The 19,361-nt window shown below is 39.2% G+C and overlaps 1 protein-coding gene and 1 pseudogene across 1 annotated transcript; both read left to right on the forward strand.

The window, feature by feature from the left end:
• Window positions 1-3,198: 3,198 nt before the first annotated feature.
• Window positions 3,199-7,620, forward strand: LOC146547087 (uncharacterized). Its single transcript, XM_085265465.1, has 4 exons — window positions 3,199-3,562; window positions 4,344-4,448; window positions 6,063-6,160; window positions 6,618-7,620. The coding sequence occupies exons 1-4, from the start codon at window positions 3,199-3,201 to the stop codon at window positions 6,714-6,716; spliced, it is 666 nt and encodes a 221-aa protein (XP_085121591.1). The 3' UTR covers window positions 6,717-7,620.
• A 3,476-nt stretch (window positions 7,621-11,096) lies between these two features.
• Window positions 11,097-17,515, forward strand: LOC146547088 (uncharacterized; annotated as a pseudogene).
• Window positions 17,516-19,361: the final 1,846 nt, after the last annotated feature.

Here is a 19,361-nt window from a genome sequence, read left to right on the forward strand (position 1 = left end):
TCACCAACCCCACTTTTTACTATCAGGTACTTTGGCTTTGAGAAATCTTGAGCTCCACCAGCCCAGCTCACCTAGTTCTACTTAAAGCAAGGAGATCCAGCAAACCTGTCCAAGCGGTCAGAAGACAACTTCTAAACATATCAGCAGAGCTGGGAGCAGTGGACAGAAAACATTCAGAGATGTGAGCTTCCAAGAAGAAGGAAAAAACTGGTCTGTAATAACCACATGGCAGAGGCGATCACATTTCTATACATTTCAGCATTCTTTTATTACTCTCAGTTGCTGTCAATTACACACAACCAGCTGCAGTTTTCCAGCTCGCACCTGCACAACAACAACAACAATTACGGCAGGACATAGTTCAGCCCTTTAAACCCTCTCTCTCGCACTTTTTCTTCCGCTTCACTCCACATGCGAGCCTTGTGCTTTGCGCTGGGAAGAGGGGGCCTCTGTGCCTAGCTCCAGGATGCTAGGCGCAGTGTTGAGCTTTTGTTACCCAATGGCTACACAAGCCAGGAAGTACCAACGACCAGATTTGGTGTGTGGCAGTAACAGGTAAATTAACTTTTTTTTTTTTAAATTATTTGAATATATATGTGTGCTTGTGTATAAACACACAAACAATACACATATGCTTTCAATTGTGTAATTTAAGTGATCTAGGTAGCTCTGTTCAGTTAACGCTACAAATGTGTTTTGGAGTTTGTACGTGTTTTGTCTCTAGGGACCACCACATATATTTATATATAAACATATATAAATAAAACCACTTTTTTTTTACATTAGTAATTCCTTTTGTGCATAATTTTATATTATTGTTAATAATAAATTAATTAAAGCAACAAAACAACCTGAAGAGCCGGTTGGGAGCCGAAAGAGCGGCTCTCTAAAAAGAGCCGGAAATCCCATCACTAATGATCAGATATCAGGTGATCAGTAGACTTATTTTCTCACAAACTCCGGTCCATTCAGATATCGTTTTTGTAGCTACAAGTCTGCCCCTGCTGGATATTGGAAAGAATGCAGGTTTAAGGTTTCATTAAAGTTTTTCTGAATCACTAAAACATTAAACTCCCTTCCCTAAACCAAATTCTCAGTGGCCTAAACTTGTGTTTAAGATTTTGAGAAAAAGAGTGGATGAGTTTTGTAAATTGTATGGTGGGCCTGAGAGGCCAAACGGACTGCAACTTAAGAAAACACCAGCAATAAGAAAAACGCTGCAAAAGCACAGAAAACACAACTGACTGCTGTCAGTCTTATATTAATGTCAACAATATGTATGGTAGCAGTGTTTGTAGTAATTACAATAAAAAAATCAACTCTCATTCTTTCTAGACAAGAACAGTATCTGAGGCCTTTTAATCAGACTTCAGCACGTCACAGTATAGAGTCTCCTCATTTGAAACTGACAAATGATATTCCACTTCATGCCAATTCTGATGGTTCCATCGTAGTTGTGGTGCACTTGAGTCCTGCTTTTGACATGATGACTTGCTCATTGAGCACTTGAAACACAGTCCAGAGTTTGGCTCTTAACTGGTGTAAATATTTTCTTAAATTCAGACATTCTCAGTTAACACTGGAAGACACTGCAGATGTCATCACTGTTGATGCAGTGATGACATTTGGGGTCCCACAGAGGTCGATGTCGGAGCCGGTAGTTTTGTTGTTGTTTTCTTTCTTCCATCTAAGTCAAATTATTATAAACATGGTTTTTAATTATTATGCAGATAATGAAGAGCTGAATTTAGCTTTGATTCTTGGAAATCACTGTTCCTTAAAAAGACTGAGTGAGTCCACCATGTGTGTGTCCCACAGTTTTTCCAGCTACAAGAGTCCAAAACAAAGGTCACACTTTTCACCTTCCATTCTTAGGTTGAAATATAATTTTAAAAAAAAAAGAAAGAAAAAAACTCCTTCTGCTAAAGCACAGCAATCCTGTGGTGAAGAGTACCTTGCAGCTCAGAATATCCCCAAACTGTAAATTTTTTTTAAACATCCAGTCTGGAAGAGACGACACCATCCATCCAGTCTCTTCCACTTATCCTTTTCAGGGTCACAGGGGGCTGGAGCCTATCCCAGCTGTTGATAGGCAGGGTACACCAGTCTGTCGCAGAGCTGATACATAGAGACAGACAGTCATCTGCACTCACATTCACACCTACAGGCAATTTAGATTTAATTGATTTAACCCCACTAACTGCACGTCTTTTGACAGGAGGAGGAAGCCGGAGTACCCGGGAACAACACACGCAGATGCAGGGAAAAAATGCTGCCCTGAAAAGACTGCACATGTAGACTGGAGTTAGTCAAATGGTGCAGCCAGATTACTGAGTGGTAAAAAAAAAAAAAGATATTGCATTACGCCAGTGGTGACCGCTTTGGAGTGGCTCTCTGTGCATTAGAGAATCCAGTATAGCCTTAAATGATCTTGCACCTACATAAAATATATGTGCGTGGAATATTTGTGTCCATATAATCAAGCTCAAGATCATTAAGTTCCAGTTCCCAGAAATCTATCAACTGAGCCTTGTTATAAATCTAAGCTAAAGATGTCAGTTTTTCAAACTTTTAGAGACTTTTGAACTGTAGTAGAAGTTTGTTGTATCTGCACTAATATAGAATAGAGTTGGATTTTTAATATGAGTACTATGAGAGTTCTAGATATTTAAATATTTGTGTTTTTCTGCTATAACAGCTTGAAGACACAAGATGGAGCCACCTGATCAGCTCATCAACATGCTCGACCAATGATGACCATTAGCTCTGCTGTTCAGTGTTTCAGAATTTACATTGATGTAGCTTCTGCTGTTACTTCTGCTAAAACATGTATTACTAGTACTACCTTTAGAGGTCAGGGCAGCAGGATTAATCAGACTCTTTATCTCTTCATAAAACACAGCTACCTCTCTAAGCTGCACCCCACCACACTCCAAATATATATGCGCATTGTAACTGTATAATTAGGCCAGATCACGTTAATACCTGAAATGGTGATTGCACAAAGTAAAGTCAATGCTGCAGACGTTAGGCTGGATGTGAAGGAGGTTCACTTCCTGTGGAGTTTCTTGGTATTTGTGGTTTGTCTGAAGGTGTTGCACACAACATAATCAGTGCCTGAAGTAGGAAGTGTAGAGCACTTCTGTGTCAGAGTCCATCAGAGCTGAGCTGCTTTCAGACGACTCCGTCTTGTTGTGGATGCTGAAGCTGATCATGGTTCTCCTGTGGATGATCCTGTTGGTGCTTCTGCTCTGTGCAGAGGCCGAGAACATGACCGAGGTCAGAGGAGAGCTGGGGACCAATGTCACTCTAACCTGCTCCAATCAGACATCAGAGCCACACTGGTACATGGAGATCCACAGTCAGTTCAGAGCAGGTATCGGCCGCAGTTTTTCTTCAGCAGACTCTACCTACTACTCTCCTGGTTTTGAAACCAAATTTTCAATCCTGGGAAACAAACTCGTGATTAAAAACTTGACAGCAGAGGACTGCAGGCTTTACTTCTGTGGCATCAAGAGAGGAGGCAGCACTCAGTTTGTGGAAACTTTCCATCTTATTTCAGGTAACTGACTAGTTAACATTTTTGCATTGACTTTTTTAGAGGATGTGGTGTCAGAATGCCCCACTGTCAGTTAAATATGTCAAAAGTATATAGGTCTGGCAGTAAAATTGTGGTTTTCTTCTTTTTACACCTCTGATGTGAGTCTGACAGAGAAATGCAGCACATTTCCTATTTAAGGTGTAAAAAAAGACTAGACTAGTCTGAAGAGCAACATAACAAAATAAAGGTCCAAACAGTCTCAGACTACATGGGTATCAATGAACTCAGCTGAGCTTGAAGTAACTCTATCAGTAACACAGGAGTGGGCTAATGGAACAATGAACATCCACCTTGTTTAAAATTGTATAAAACACAACCTTTATGTAACCCTCAATTTGATTGCTGTGAATTTCTATGAAATAGCTGTCTAATGCCTCAAAATGATACAGTAGGAAACCAACAGTGATGTGGAAACCAGAGGCCAATGAATGTCAGCAAAATACACCCTCTTGTAGCAGCAACAGATACGCTAACCTTTAGTGAAGACAAGTGGGCGGGTTGTGAGCTTTGTCTGATGTCAGTTTTGAGACAAGTGATTTAAGCGACCACCAAAGCATTTTTCTTACAGAGGAGTGGCAAATTCAAAAGTTAAAGTGTGAATCATAAAGGTTAAAAAAAAAGGTTAAAAAGTATTCACAGCTGGGCCAGTTCAAACTTCTTAAACTATCAGCTGAAAAGTCCTCAGACATGTAAAACATGTTTCACACACTTGTTCATAAATCTGTCTCCCTTTTCTTTTCAGATGTAACTCAAAAACCTGTCGCACTCACTGACAGCAACCAGCAGAGTGAGCTTTTCATCCTGAGCTCTCTGAGCCTGAACGCTGCACTCGTTCTTGTGGTGATCTGTGAGTCTGTTACTTTGTCTGAAGCTTTGGTGTCTCTGCTCTTCTGCTAGTACCACCATGTCTCCACAGTGTGCAACCATTAGATCATGTTACAGAACAGCAATCAAACCACCTGCTTATTAATGAAGCTGTTTTTATGTCTGTGTTTGTTATTTTATCATTTGAGTAAAACATGTTTGGATGCAAACATCTTAACTAAAGTTAATAAAATTTTACAGAATAACATCTGTGTTGTACAAATGCAGCTCTCAAGATTACTTCAAGGATTTTAATTTGCTCTTTCGTTAGTTTTTGTTGAGATAAGTCCATTAAAAGGGTCTTAAATTCTGCTTTTGCTGCATGAAGACCAGATGTTCACGTGAAAAGTTTAATGAATGACGTAAACCTTTGTAAAATGATCAGTGTGAACTGAAAGTGCAGCATGTCCAAACACAGACAGCACGGGTGTTGTCCCTCAGCAGGTGCAATTTTTAGGGTCCTCTTAAAGGGGGTGGAGCTAAACTGTCATGGTTTGGCTGTGTGTCACAGAATGAAAACTTAAAGAGGCAGCTTTATTGTTCTATAGCGGGAAAAAAATCAAATGCAAACTACAACATGGAAACTGGAAATTAATAACTAAAAACTGGAAAGCTAGAAAACTAGAGACAAAGATACCAAGAAGCACGGCGGCGGCGGGGGGGGAGGAAGACCAGCACAGTGAGGGCACAATGCAACACTGGCAAAAAGGAACACAGGGCTTAAATACACAGAGTGATAACGAGGGAATGAGAAACAGGAGGAGAGCACAGCCAGGAGAAATCAAACATGATGAGACCAAAGGAAGAAAATGTAAAAACGTTTACATAAGATGAGGACTACCAAAGTAAAACAGGAAGCATGAGACAATTCACAAAGATGCAGAGTAGACACTAAGACGTGGAAACATGACAGATCTGGAAACAGAAGTAACATGAAGCACAGAGGCAACAAGTAACCAGACGTGGGACACAGAGAATGTGAAGAAACTGAAAATAGAAACCAGAACAACAAAATATAACCTCAAAAGAACTAAAACCATGAATAACAATAATCACCAAATATAAATTAAACACAAAACACTGGGTCACACTCAGGATCAGGACAAAAACTGAACTAAGAAGCTGAACTCAGAAAAATGATTTTTCACCTTCACTAAACATGAAGCAATAAGTTTAAGTAACATATGTCAAATCAAAGGTTTATTTATTCAAATAGTTGAAAAAAGTGCTTTGTAAAAACTTGTATATCAGTTTTACCAGTTTCCATCACATGAAATGTTTTACATTGCACTTGTGTAACACAATTATAAAGAAAATTTACATGTAATTTATTTAGTTAAAGTCAGCAGTTTGTTAGGAAAAACAAAAACATTTTCAGAGTGCGTTATTGTCCAGGATGAGATAAAGAAGGATTAGTTTGAACTGTGAATGATACAAAGCTCTGCTGGAAGGAGTGAGAGGAAGGAACCTTTATGCACTCATTAGGTGTCACATTGTTGGGAGGAGCAGCTGACTGTGCTTCCTGAAATGTGTTGTATGTGATGAGTGCTGATGTGAGTGTGAAGGTGAAGTGACTCCTCTGATGGTCTGTTGGCAGGTCTGAGTTGTGTATCGTTGTCTCTGAAGAGGAGAATCAGCAAGTATCAGGCAAACCTCCCTCCAGCTGGGACCAGTGAGAGGCTGGAGGCTCCACAGGTAACTCAGACTTTTCGACCAGTATCTACACAACTCGACCCAGTTTGGGTCAGTTTGGTACAATTGAGTAGCGAATCCTGTGACATTACTTGTATGCGATAGTAACACAAAAATGCTGTTTAGTTTTTGAAGAATTCGCTCTCATTACTCGTTAAATGATGCCACTAACTAGCCAATCGGTGGCATGGAGTCTATTGCTGTTGCATGTCACCTCAGATCCCTTGAAACTCAGCAGATTCTAAAACAAGGAACTGGAACCAGCTACTTTTTTTAGTACCTGGTATCAGGTACTACCACCTAATGGAAAATTATGTACCTAAAGACCAAGTTGAGTCAAACAAAGCCGAGTGTTAGTAGTGGGAAAGGCCCTAACGTGTACAGGTGACCCTGCAGCTCATACCCATTGTTCTCCTTCTGTGCTACTTTGTTTGTACTCAGTGCTGCTGTTGTGTTTCAGAAGAAGGAGATCCAGCCCCCGCCTCGATCTGCTGCTCCTCCATCAGAGGGCATTTACTACAAACTTCACCTGCCTTGCTTCACATTGCCTCAAAGCTGACAGACACACCTGGACTGGTGGATGATACCTGCTGGATTCAGATTTCACAACTTTTTGCCAAACCTTTTTTAAAGTGCTTCAGAACTTCAGATGGATAAACCAGACCCAGAGGCTGCTGTAAAAACCTGTAAATATGTGTACAGTTCACTTTCATTCATCACATTATAGTGAACACAGTGTGAACGTTACAATGTTGGACAAAAAAAGGCCGTGTCTGAAAATCTTGAGATTTAAAAAAAATAAAAACAATATAAATTGTAAAGCTACCAGAGACTGAAAATTAAATTTCAAAAAGTCATAAATAGATCAAGCAGAGTGTGAGAGGTAGTTTTTCTTTTTTTTTCTTTTTTTCAATTCAAGACCATCTGACGTTGGAGTGAATTTAGAAGATCATTGCGTTGTGTTAACAAACACCTGAACGCTCCAGACCTGCAACCTGCCAACAATGCTGCTTTTATAGAGCTGCTCACGCTCACTGATGATCAGTTACTGATGTGCACCTGGGTGCTGCAAATCCTGTTTATTCCTACGGAAACAGTAAGGCTGGGATTAACAGTTGGTTTAGCTTTTGTTAAATAAATAATGAGACAGCGTAATGTGTCATGTTGTGCTTTTGTTACTGTGTGACAATGTGTGTGTGCAAAAACAGAATCCGCTGATTTACATTCAGAGCTTAAACAGAACTGAAACTACAAAAAAGCAACATGTTCATGTGAGAAATTACAAGAAAATAGGTGACATCATCTCTCTCGAAGAGATAGAGGGATTTAATGCTCTGTGAAAGTCTGCAAGGGTAAATAGTAGTGAAGCCTTGAAACTTTTCTTCCAAGGGGTTAAAAAAAAGTTCCTTTCTCAAGGTTTCATGTGCTCATTTCAACTATTTGTTATGGCCTTGTGGCTGTGTTCCAACAGTGTCAGCATGGAGATAATCAAAGAATAGAAATAAAAACATAAAAACACCTTAATATGACTTTGTGTAGTTAATTAATTTCATCAGTTTTTATAAGGATAATAAAAGTCCATCAATGTGGAAAAATCCTGATCAATATGATTTCAGTCAGTGTTTAAATAAACAGGACATGAGACATTAAGTGTTGCACTGCTTTCCAGTGATGGGACAATGATTGTGCTTACAAATATTCAGCTGATGGTGACTTCATTCACATTCTCTAAAAATATTTTGGACTTGGTCAGTTAGATTTTTAGTAATGAGCTCTCTAGCTTTGGAGAAAAAACTTTCACGTGATGTCTCCAACACACACGTAAATTATGTGGGCATACATTGAGTTTTCTATATGCACATAAATCACACCAACACTCGAACCACTTTCTGAACCAGCGAGGCTTCAGTTTCATCAATGACGTCACTTCATAAAAGACTTTCTGGATTTCTTGTTATGAGGCAGCACGGCATTAAAAACAAACCTAATTCTGTGGATAATCACTGCACACACACACAAAGCTCAAACTCTACCATGAAAAAAACAAACAGAGAGACAGAAACACTGACAAAGCACCCGGAGTTTGTTAAGATGAGTACAAGTGGAAACCTGTCGAATAATAATAATGATGTATACTTCACTGATCCCCGTGGGGAAATTACTCTCTCTGCATTTGACCCATTCACTCAGTGAAGCAGTGGGCAGCCACTAAACAGGCGCACCAGGGAGCAGTGTGTAGGGATGGTACCTTGCTCAGGGGTACCTCAGGGGAGCCGTTCAGTGGATTCAAACCCCCAACCTTCCGATCATGGGGCAACCACACTACCTACTGAGCTATCCCTGAATGCTCTGGCCAATCACAGTGTGAGATTCTTTGGAAGTCATGGATGTTGTGTCTTCTTGGATATCTGGCTTCACAGCAAACCGTGTGGTTTCCCCACAGTGGACAGACCCACAGCACCAGCATGAAATGTGGGGCAAAGAGGAGAACACACACACTTGTATGCTGAGTTACTATCAGCAGACAGTTCAAAGCCAGAGTGTTGAGTAATGTGGGACATGCTAGTGCACACCGCAGAGGAATCCTGAACATCTACAGGTTTAGAAACACGTTGTCCTCCAGAAAATGTCAGTTTCAGGGAAGTCTTATTTTTTCTGCAGGTGAAGCAAAACCATACTCGTGTACTACCCTTTAAAGTACATGCAATCCATGTTTGTGCACATTTTCAGTTTGATTCATTCGTTTTTGGTTTAGAAAATTCAGAGGTTGTTACATATTTCTACTGTCACCTGTGTTAGCAATGCTGTAACTGTCAGGTTTACGTTCCTTTGTGTATGTAAATATGACCATATCTACTAAAAAGGACAAAATAGCAGTGTCCTAATAAGACTGCAAGTGTGGTTAGTTTTGTGGGCTGCGACGCATAAAATGCCTGATGGTGTTAACAGTAGCACTTTGCTGTGTTTGTTTAAAAAATAAAACATTGTTAAAGTGCAGGCAGCTGAATTAGTGCAGGTCCAACACTAAGAATGTGTTTGAGACAGATCATCAGATCATGGTGAAAACTCCATGCACTTTCCATGGTCCTGAAATTGTAACCTCAATTCCAACTTTATTCATATATATTTTATTTTTCTGTTAAATATCACAATATTTATATATTAGAGATATTTTGTAATATTTCGGATCCAGTTTTAAAGTTGATTTTGGTTTTGTGACTCGTTCTTTTGGATTTAGGAGATTTCCATATTCTAGTTCTGTATTAGATGGTCTTTAGTTTTGTATACTGACTTTTTATCATTTGCATTTTTAGCTCTATATATGTTGTTCATGTAGCTGCATGTCCACTCTGTCCTCGTCTCCTCATCTCTGTGTTTTCTCTTATTCTTTCAGTCTCTCGGTCATACCGTGTCTGTCTCTGTCCCTGTTCACATGTTCATCTCTGTGTTTTGCTCCTCGTCTCCCTAGTCTGTCTTGTGTCCATGTCTGGTCCCTCATCCCACTGTCTCTCTAGTTTGTCTCGTTTCCCCTGTCCTTGTGTCAAGCTCATGTGTCTTGGGGTGAGTCTCAGTGTGTGTGTGTAGCTTCCTGTTTTATTTTGGAAATCTCTTGTCCTGTTTGCTTTGACTTCACTTTTGCTTCCTCTGTCCCTTTTGTGACTAATTACGTTCAGCTGTGTCCCAACCTATTGTCCAGCCTCTGGTTAATCTTTTGTCCTCATCTCCCCTGCTTGTTGTCGTGTTGTCCCCATAGGCTGTGTTTCCATGTTTTCATAGCGTCATAGTTTGCTTGTTCATTTGTTTTCCTTTCCTAGCTTCTAGTTTTTGTTTATTTCTTTATGATTTTTCTGTTTTTGTTTGGAGTGTCGTGTAAGAGCAATAAAAGCTGCTTCCTTTTTTACCCTTTTGTTCCACATACATGTATTACAGGTATAACATTATACATGAAAAAATTATTCAGGTGTTTCACACAGGCAGTTGGAAGGCGACTGAAGAACAGAAAGCAAAGTTACTGAGCATAAAACATGAGAACTATCAAGATATTTTAAATAATAATGACCGCAGTGATCAGACTGAGAGTAGCAGCACAAACCAGCAATTAAACACCATCAGATCAGGTGACAGAGAGATTCACTAACAGTGTTAGAACTGAAACCATCTCCAGGCTGAAGTCAAGGACAGACAGTCTGACCCAGTTTCAGGGTTAAGTTTGCAGTATCAGTGCTGACAGTAGGGGCAGTAATGAGGTAGTAATTCTGCTCATAACAAAAGTTATTACCCATCGTTTTACAGTAGAACAATAGAAAACTAGAAAGTACAGTAGAAAATGAAGTAAAAGGAAACAGAGAAGTATAAACTAAATATAGATGACAGCTGTAGTGCAAATGAAGGAGAAACAGTTGTAATAAAAGCAGTACTGCCAGAGGGCGTAGTGCATGTTGCAGTCATGTAGTAGTACACAGGCTACTGCTACATACTGTAGTTGAAGCTTCACCGCTGTTAGAGAGAGAATAAGAAGTATCTGTAGTACAGACTGCAGTATAAAAGTACGCAGTAACTGGTTAGAGACACAAGACGGAGCCACTTTTTCAGCTCAGACATGTTAAAGTAAGGATGCTATTTGGTTATGCTTTTGATTTGTTTCAACAATTTGAATCCTGTTTTTTTATTTCTACTGCAACATTTACTACTAGTACTACATGATCATGAGTCAGTACATTCTCTGCTCCTCTGTACTTTAAAGACATCACTGTCGTCTAAGTTTAACGGTCAACCTTCCTTTAGAGTTACTGTATAAAATTTCTGATGCAGATTTCTGGCTGAAGGTGAACAAGTTTCACTTCCTGTAGAGTTACTTGGTATTAGTGGTTTGTGAGCAACAGCACCTGAAGTAGGAAGTGTAGAGGAGTTCTCTATCAGAGTCCATCAGAGCTGCTTTCAGACGACTCCGTCTTGTTGTGGATGCTGAAGCTGATCATGGTTCTCCTGTGGATGATCCTGTTGGTGCTTCTGCTCTGTGCAGAGGCCGAGAACGTGACCGAGGTCAGAGGAGAGCTGGGGACCAATGTCACTCTAACCTGCTCCAATCAGACATCAGACCCATACTGGTACATGAAGATCTACAGTCAGTTCAGAGCAGGTATCGGCCGCAGTTTTTCTTCAGCAGACTCTACCTACTACTCTCCCGGTTTTGAAACCAAATTCTCAATCCTGGGAAGCAAACTTGTGATTAAAAACGTGACAGCAGAGGACTGCAGGCTTTACTTCTGTGCCATCAAGAGAGGAGGCAGCATTCAGTTTGTGGAGAGTTTCCACGTCATCTCAGGTAAGTAGAAGGTTTTTTACTTTAATGCTGAAAACTACAGAAACATGGCCCCTCACAGCCATCATACCACCTTAAATAAATGAATGTTAAAAATGTTCTTAGTTATTTTATCTGTGAATCCTGAGTGAGGCCTCAGGGTGCTGCATGTTGTTTTTCCACTCAGTCTTGTTTGTTTGGAGGTCCCAAGTGCACTCTGGGAAAAAAGTTTGCACTAACGTATATGTATGAATGAGTCCAAAGCTAAATCTCACAAGTTCAGCTTAATCAAAGTTCTGTTTTCAGTCAAAGGAAGAAGTCGTTAAATGTTGGTGCAGATCAGGATCATTGTATTAATAACAGCTCACTGTCTGCGGCATAGGATGTGGTCTCAGAGTCCTGCTGTTAGAGGTGTTCACGTCAGGCAGTGACCTCGTGGTTAAAGGCAGCTTCTAGTTTTAGCACACTGGTGGAAACCAAAGACTACACCAAATACCTCCCTGTTCTGAGTGGACACAGTATATGTCCACTGGTTCCACCTCATTGTCGTGTTTCTGGATATGAACACTTATCTGCAACATCTTTTCTTCCACCAGTGACCCGTTGGCAGGGTGTCCCTGTCATGCTCATGCTGTATTTAGTAAAAATAATAGCTTATGAAGTCTTGAGACTCAAACTGAAAACATCATGTAGTTTCTTTAAAAAGTGTCCTCTTTGTGTGTTCCTAGTTAGATTCTGTGCGTCACTTCGTTTTTTTTTATTCGTTCCTTGCCTTTGTTATATGTTTTTAAACAATGATTTATTTATTTTTGAACAATACAAATAGCAACAAATCAGCACAGCCAAATACAAACAAGAAGAAGAGAAAGAAAAAAAACAAATACAGGTATATGAGTTACAAATGTACATCTCTGAGTCAAAATATGTCGAGTGCTCCACATTTAAAGTCAACGGAAAGAAAGAAAAGGAGAAAAAAGGGAATACAGACATTAATTATTATGTTTAAAAACAAAATGTGATCTCCCTTTATGTATTAGCACAGTAAGGTCATGAGGTTGGAGATCAAGCAAAGGCCGCCATATCCTACAGAATGCATCATAATTGCCCTTTATAATGGCACTAAGGCGCTCCATTGGCAACACTCTGAATGTTTCTCTGTACCATTGTGTAACAGTGGGAGGCTGTCTCTGAATCCACTGAAACAGTACACATCGCCTCGCTAAATGTAAAGGTTTACATAACAAAAGCATTTGTACAAAGACAGAGAGGCCAACTATAGATAGACCCAGAACAAACAGCACAGGGTTCAGTGGGATCATCTGGTGAAAGATTGACCGAAGCTCTATAGCAATATCATTAAAGGATGTTGCCAATGGTAATAAGTCCCCAGCCCTTGTTATGTTTACTTTGTAACCCCCCAGCTGTTTTGAGTTTTAAGTGTTGCTTTCTAGTCCTACTCTGCTGTTTCACAGGCAACTTAAATCCTTTATCATGTGAGCATGATTTTTTTTTTCTCATTTATTTAAATCAGCTGTAACTAAAACTATTTTCACACTCACGAGGGTCCAAAGCTTTGAAAATAAACAGACTTCAAAAGTCTAAGATGCTTAAACTGAAGGCAGCTTTTTACAGTAACTTTGTACCTTTGTGAAACTGACAGCCGTCCACACTTTGAGGCTTCAAAGAAACCAGTTTGTTAAAAAGTGTTGACGGCTGGGCCAGTTCACAACTTCATTCTCAAACTTTTCTTGAAATGTAGATCACAAACTGCTTCAACTAATCAGCCCCAAAGTCCTTAAACATGTAAGACATGTTTCTTCAAACACTCTTTAACCTATTTCTCAACCTGTGTCCATTTTCTTCTTTCAGATCCAAGAGCTGAACATAAGAGCAAAAACCAGCAGAGTGATCATGCCGTCTCTATCTCTCTGAGCTTGAATGCTGCACTTGTTTTTGTGGTAATCTGTGAGTCTGTCCTTTTTTCACATTGTGGTTTGCTGTTTTATTAATATCAGCACACCTCCGCAGTGTGCAGCATCGTGGTGCATTTAGAGGTGCATAGATGTAACCATCAGATCACGTTTCTGCACTGAGAAAGCACGATATTGCTTTCCACTTTTATGCTGATGACAGATCTATGTCACTCTAAAGAAAAAAGGCACATACCGCACACAGCCATTACTTCAGTGTCTCGATGACATTAAGGCTTGGATGTCTGTTAACTTTTTAAAATTCAATAATAAAATAAAAGACCGAGGTGATGGTTTTTGGTCGCCCCACTGAGACCCCCAGAGTGTATTTAGATTCTTTGGCTCAGTATGTTAAGCCAACTGCTACAAACCTGGGGGTCAAAGTGCACTGTGAGCTGAAGTTTGATAATCAAATTAAGGCAGTGGTAAAATCTGGCTTCTTTCAGCTCAGGCAGCTGGCAAAAATAAAGCCAATTCTTTCACGGCAGCACTTTGAGACAGTGATCCACGCCTTTGTTAGCACTCAGCTGGATTACTGTAATGCACTTTATATTGGGGTCAGCGCATCATATATTAGTCATCTACAGATGGTGCAAAATGCTGCAGCTCGTCTTTTAACTGGCACTCGAAAGTTTTAGCACATTTCCCCTATTTTAGCTTCACTTCACTGGCTGCCCATTTCTCTTAGGATTCATTTTAAAATTCTTTTATTTGCTTTTAAAGCTCTCCATGGCCTAGCCCCATCTTATCTCTCTGATGGTGCAGCCTTATACACCCACCCGCTCTCTCAGGTCAGCGGATCAGCTGCTCCTGAATGTACCCAGGACTGGGCGTAAAAGATCGTGCTTTTGCTGTAGCAGCTCCAAAACTGTGGAACGATCTTCCTTTAGAGATGAGACAGGCCACTTCCCCATCTGTTTTTAAGTCACTCCTGAAAACCCACCTCTTTACCCTGGCCTTTGACACCACGTGAGATGTTGGTTTTTATTTTAAGTTTTTAGTTGTTTTTAGTTGATTCTATGCTGTTTTATCTTGTTTTCTTTTTGAATATAGGGCTGTTTAAATTTTTATGTATTATGTGTATTTATTTATTTATTTTGCTCTTTTCTGTTGTTCTATTGTTTTTTAACTTATTTTCTGTACAGCACTTCGGTCCTGTGCTGGGTATTTAAAAGTGCTCTCTAAAAAAATTGGTTTGGTTTCAGAGTAGTTACAAAACTATTTTGGAGGTAAAGTCAAAAATCTGCAAAACTTTAAGCTAGATTATTTTTCTCATCACTCACAGTCAGTGGTGTCTGCATGCAGGTGTCTACAATATGTTTCATATTAGAACTAAATTAGTAAGAAAAAATGAAATAAATATTTCACAAATGCAGGTCTGAAAATTAGTACACTGAAAAAAGAGAATAATTGATCCAACTGATTAGTTAATGTTCAGTTGGTAACAAGTAATTAAATTAGGTTTATACCTAATTTAATTAAGTTTGACTTAAATTTTTTAAGTCAAACAATCTTACTCAAATCGTTCAGCTTCTTTCAAATAAAGAATTCAAATCTCTCTGACTCAGTTTTAAAAGTCAAACTTTTAAGTTGTTCCAAATCAAAAAACTGAATTATCCAAATGTACATTATCGCCCAGGTTATACTAAAAAATAAAAACTTTACGAAATTACTAACTATACTAAAATAACCCATTTGAATCTAAATCATCTCAAATGTGTGTGCTAAATCACTTTAGTAATAGTAATATCACTTTCTCACCTAGTTGTATGCATGTGCACTAGAAATGGGCCTTATGCTCTATCACACATATATGCGCACGCAGTGAGGCTATTGTTAGTTCATGGAATACGTTAAATAGATAGTGAGACTCCTTTTGCTTATCAGGGATGTATCTTCTTGTATATGTGTCCTTGGGTGACGGCCAAGCAGAAAACAAGGTCATAATTCTCTCTGTGAGGGAAAAGGTTTAAAGGATGGGGCTGAAGGTGTATTGTTAAAATTTCCACAACAGTACTCATAAATACTTAGTTTCTGTCAGAAACCTGCTACAGTGTAGAATCAGGAAGTATTCCTGATATGACAAAAAAAGAAAACATTTTTTTTCATGCTTATGGCATAATGACATACAACTTTTTCTTAAACACAAAGAATGCAAAACCTATTGCATCCCAGGTTGTTATGCAGACTGGATGTTTGGGGTCTATCTTGTTTTACACTGTGAAAAATTTTTGTCACAGCTGCCTTCTGAGTAGCCATTACATTAGCTTGTCTCCCTGTCAGAGATCTAACGTCGAATTAGAGTCAGATTTTGAGTTAAAAGAGCTTTCAAAGAAAGGCGTCTGGAATTCTTAAAGTTGCTTGAAGACGTTTCACCTGAAAACGGGTGTGGGTCCCAATCAGCCAGAGTTTCGGGTGAGCTCATTGTGAAACCTGACTGAAAACGGGATTATAGATGGCAGACACTGTCAAAATAAACCTTCAGTCTTAATCATGGACAGAATGAATGTTAAAACATGTTGAGACTTGAACAACACCCAAACGGCGCAGCTAGCAAGACTAGCAAATGTGTAAGAGCAAATAAGTGATGTTACTACTAGCTAAAACACAGACAGTGAATAAATGTTACAAATATGAAGAAATATATGACTTATTTGAAGAAAAAGTATTGTTTAATTTCTTAATATTGTTTATTAAATGTTAGCTTATCATGGCTAGCATAATTCACTTGCTTAAACTCATTCTGAATATTCAAGCAGGACATTAAATAAAATAAAACTATGGGGTTTAATCATTCTTACCAAAATAAACAATCGGAACATCAGATGTTCATATTCAAAGTGGGCAGGGATAGCTCAGTAGGTAGAGTGGTGGCCCCATGATCGGAAGGTCGGGGGTTCGATTCCCCTGAACAGCTACCCTGAGGTACCCCTGAGCAAGGTACCGTCCCTACACACTGCTCCCCGGGCGCCCAATGGCTGCCCACTGCTTCACTGAGTGAATGGGTTAAATGCAGAGAGGGATTATCCCCACGGGGACCAATAAAGTACACACACACTTTAAGTGAAAATTTTAACTGTACAAGTTTCACTTTTGCATGTAGTTCTTGTCTTTTATTTTGAGTGTGAGATATAAGTTCATGTCCTTTTAGAGTTTCACCTTCAAAGCTGTGTTGCAGCTGGTGTTGCTTGTGTGGAAAGAGATCAGTGTTGCTCATACTTGTTTCTGATCAGAGTTTAGTTCAGACCTGCAGCAGCTTCCAGTCACAGTTTAAAAACAACTTCCTCTCTTTGTGTTCTGCCAGCTGTCAAGCTTGCTTTGAACCAACCTCTTATTTTTATAATAGATGTCAACTCATCTTGTAACCCTCTCCTTCCAGCAGCGCTTCTTACTATGTGGATTCAGGCTTCTGTAGTTTATATTCATCCAGCTTATAAAACATTTAGTGCAGGTTCATACTGTAACTTTTACACATAAGCTGCAAGTATGTGAGGTAGTTTTATAGTTGTACATTTGTGGAAATAAGTATTTTTAAAGTTGGCCCACAACATTCTTAATGTTACTCACATATTACCAAAGTACATAGATGTAATCCATGGGGGCTGAAAGCCGACGCTGTACAGACAGTACAGCACAAACGTACTGCTCACTGCCCCAGCAGGCTTCAGCAGTGCTTCTGTTGTCCAGGTGTTGTCCCAGATGTTGGAAGATTTCTCTGCACAGCGGAGAAATGTGTTGTATGTGATGAGTGCTGATGTGAGTGTGAAGGTGAAGTGACTCCTCTGACGGTCTGTTGGCAGGTCTGAGTTGTGTATCACTGTCTCTGAAGAGGAGAATCAGCAAGTATCAGGCAAACCTCCCTCCAGCTGGGACCAGTGAGAGGCTGGAGGCTCCACAGGTAACTCAAAGTGTACAAGTGACCCTGCAGCTCATGCTCATTGTTCTCCTTCAGTGCTACTTTGTTCTGTACTCAGTGCTGCTGTTGTGTTTCAGTACGAGGAGATCAAGCTCCCCTGTCGATCTGCTCCTGCTGAGAGTGTTTACTCTCAGGTTCAGCTTCTTCCCTTCACATTGCCTCAAAGCTGATGGACACACCTGGACAGGTGGATGATACCTGGTGGATTCAGATTTTGTGGACAGAGGTCAGTCTGATGACTGAGATCTTGCTGCTCCTCTGCTCATTGGAGGATTTCTTTCTTCATGTCAACTGTTAGCTTCTTGGACAACAGGACATCAAGAAAATGCTGTAAGACCATTTGAGTCAGATTCAAATGAATGTGACCTTTAAGGTTAAACCAGTTTATCCTGCTTTAAGGTGTTTTAGGATTTAAGGTAGATAAGCGTCAAGTCAAAGCTTCTGTGAAAACCTGTAAAAAAACAGTCCAACATTTCATATTTATTTGAATCCTCTGTCTGTATTCTTTATCAGTTTTAGTTACCAGTGATTCCTGAGATTAGGGACAAAACAGGTTTTAATTTTCTAAAATATATTTTTTGATTTTTCAAAAACATATTTACATATAATTGTTAAGTTTTGGCTGTCTCACCATGTTTTGGTACAATCTCCCTTTTTAATAATTTATGTTTTTGCAGAAGTACAAGGTTTTTGTCAACACCGTCAGACACAAAGAAATGCAAAAATATATATTTTAAATTAAGTTGTTTCAGCTCTTTAAACTATTAGCAGCTTCTCTATTCTATTGTTTATGCACATATGTTTTCAAAGTAATTATACCACATTTAAAAGTTAGATTGTTTTGGCTTTTTATTATTAGAGTTACAGTCATACATATTTTCAGAAGCTTGTATTTAATCTGTATAAGAAACAGTCATATTAAGCAGCATGGAAATTACACATTTATTGAGAAAATTACGTATTTTTATTGGAAGATTATGAGGGAGGAAACTATATGGTTCTCCAAAAGAGAAAAATAAACAAAAACTCCATATTATGGAGTTGACAACGTGCTGACGGTGGTGACACAAATCTGATGGTGTTGACACACTAGTAGAAAACAAGATATTATTTCTTTCAAAAATGACAATTAAACCTTAACAACCTTTGTAATATCACAAGACACGTCATAACAATTCTGTTTTTGCACATGTCAAGTTCTACAATAGTTCAGCAGCAAGTAGCTGTCTACTACTCCTTGATTCCTAAAGTTCTCTGTGGTTGTGTGTTTAGACCTTGCTGGACTTTCTCTCCTTTTGTCTCTCTGTGCTTGTTTCCAAAACCTTCTCTTCTGACTTTTTTCTCTTGCTTTCAGATCACTGGTGTTCCTCTTTGCTATTCTAGCCTGAAATGTACCATTTTGTAATTACTATAATTTTTCTGAACCTTATGCTTTTTCACAGATTAAGGATGAATATTCACAACACAATTATGCATAAGCAATAGAGATGCTATCCGGCCATTAAGTTTGATGTCATTAGCCATTTCCAGGTCCAAACACAGCTGTGTTAGCATAACATAAACACAGTGAAGCTGGAGGATGAATGCTAACTTTTTTCCACTTGATAAAAGTTATCGTGAGGGTTCCCGATGGTTAGGCTGACAGTGATCACTGACTGTTTTTAGGGGCTTGTTCAGATGTAATACAACAAGATAAAAAGCATTAAAACATTTTAACAGCACAACATGCTTAATAAACGCAGAGTAGTTTGGGCCCGAAAGCAGGATTCATACATCATCACTTAAAGAACAGCTCTCGGGGCACAGCTAGCTCAGTAGATGCCACATGATCGAAAGGTTGAGCGTTCAAATCCAACGAACAGAGGCTATCCTGGATTGGTAGCTGCCCACTGCATCACTGAGTGAATGGGTTAAATGCAGAGGACTAAGCACTTTCCTACAGGATTAATAATGTATACATAAACAATGAGATTCAAGATAAGGCAAATTTGATAATATTTGACACATCTGTGAAGC

This window comes from Mchenga conophoros, linkage group LG23, assembly GCF_057382185.1.
Source record: "Mchenga conophoros isolate Kocher_MC1m ecotype Shallow Benthic linkage group LG23, M_conophoros_male_GT1.1, whole genome shotgun sequence".
Lineage (NCBI taxonomy): Eukaryota > Metazoa > Chordata > Actinopteri > Cichliformes > Cichlidae > Mchenga > Mchenga conophoros.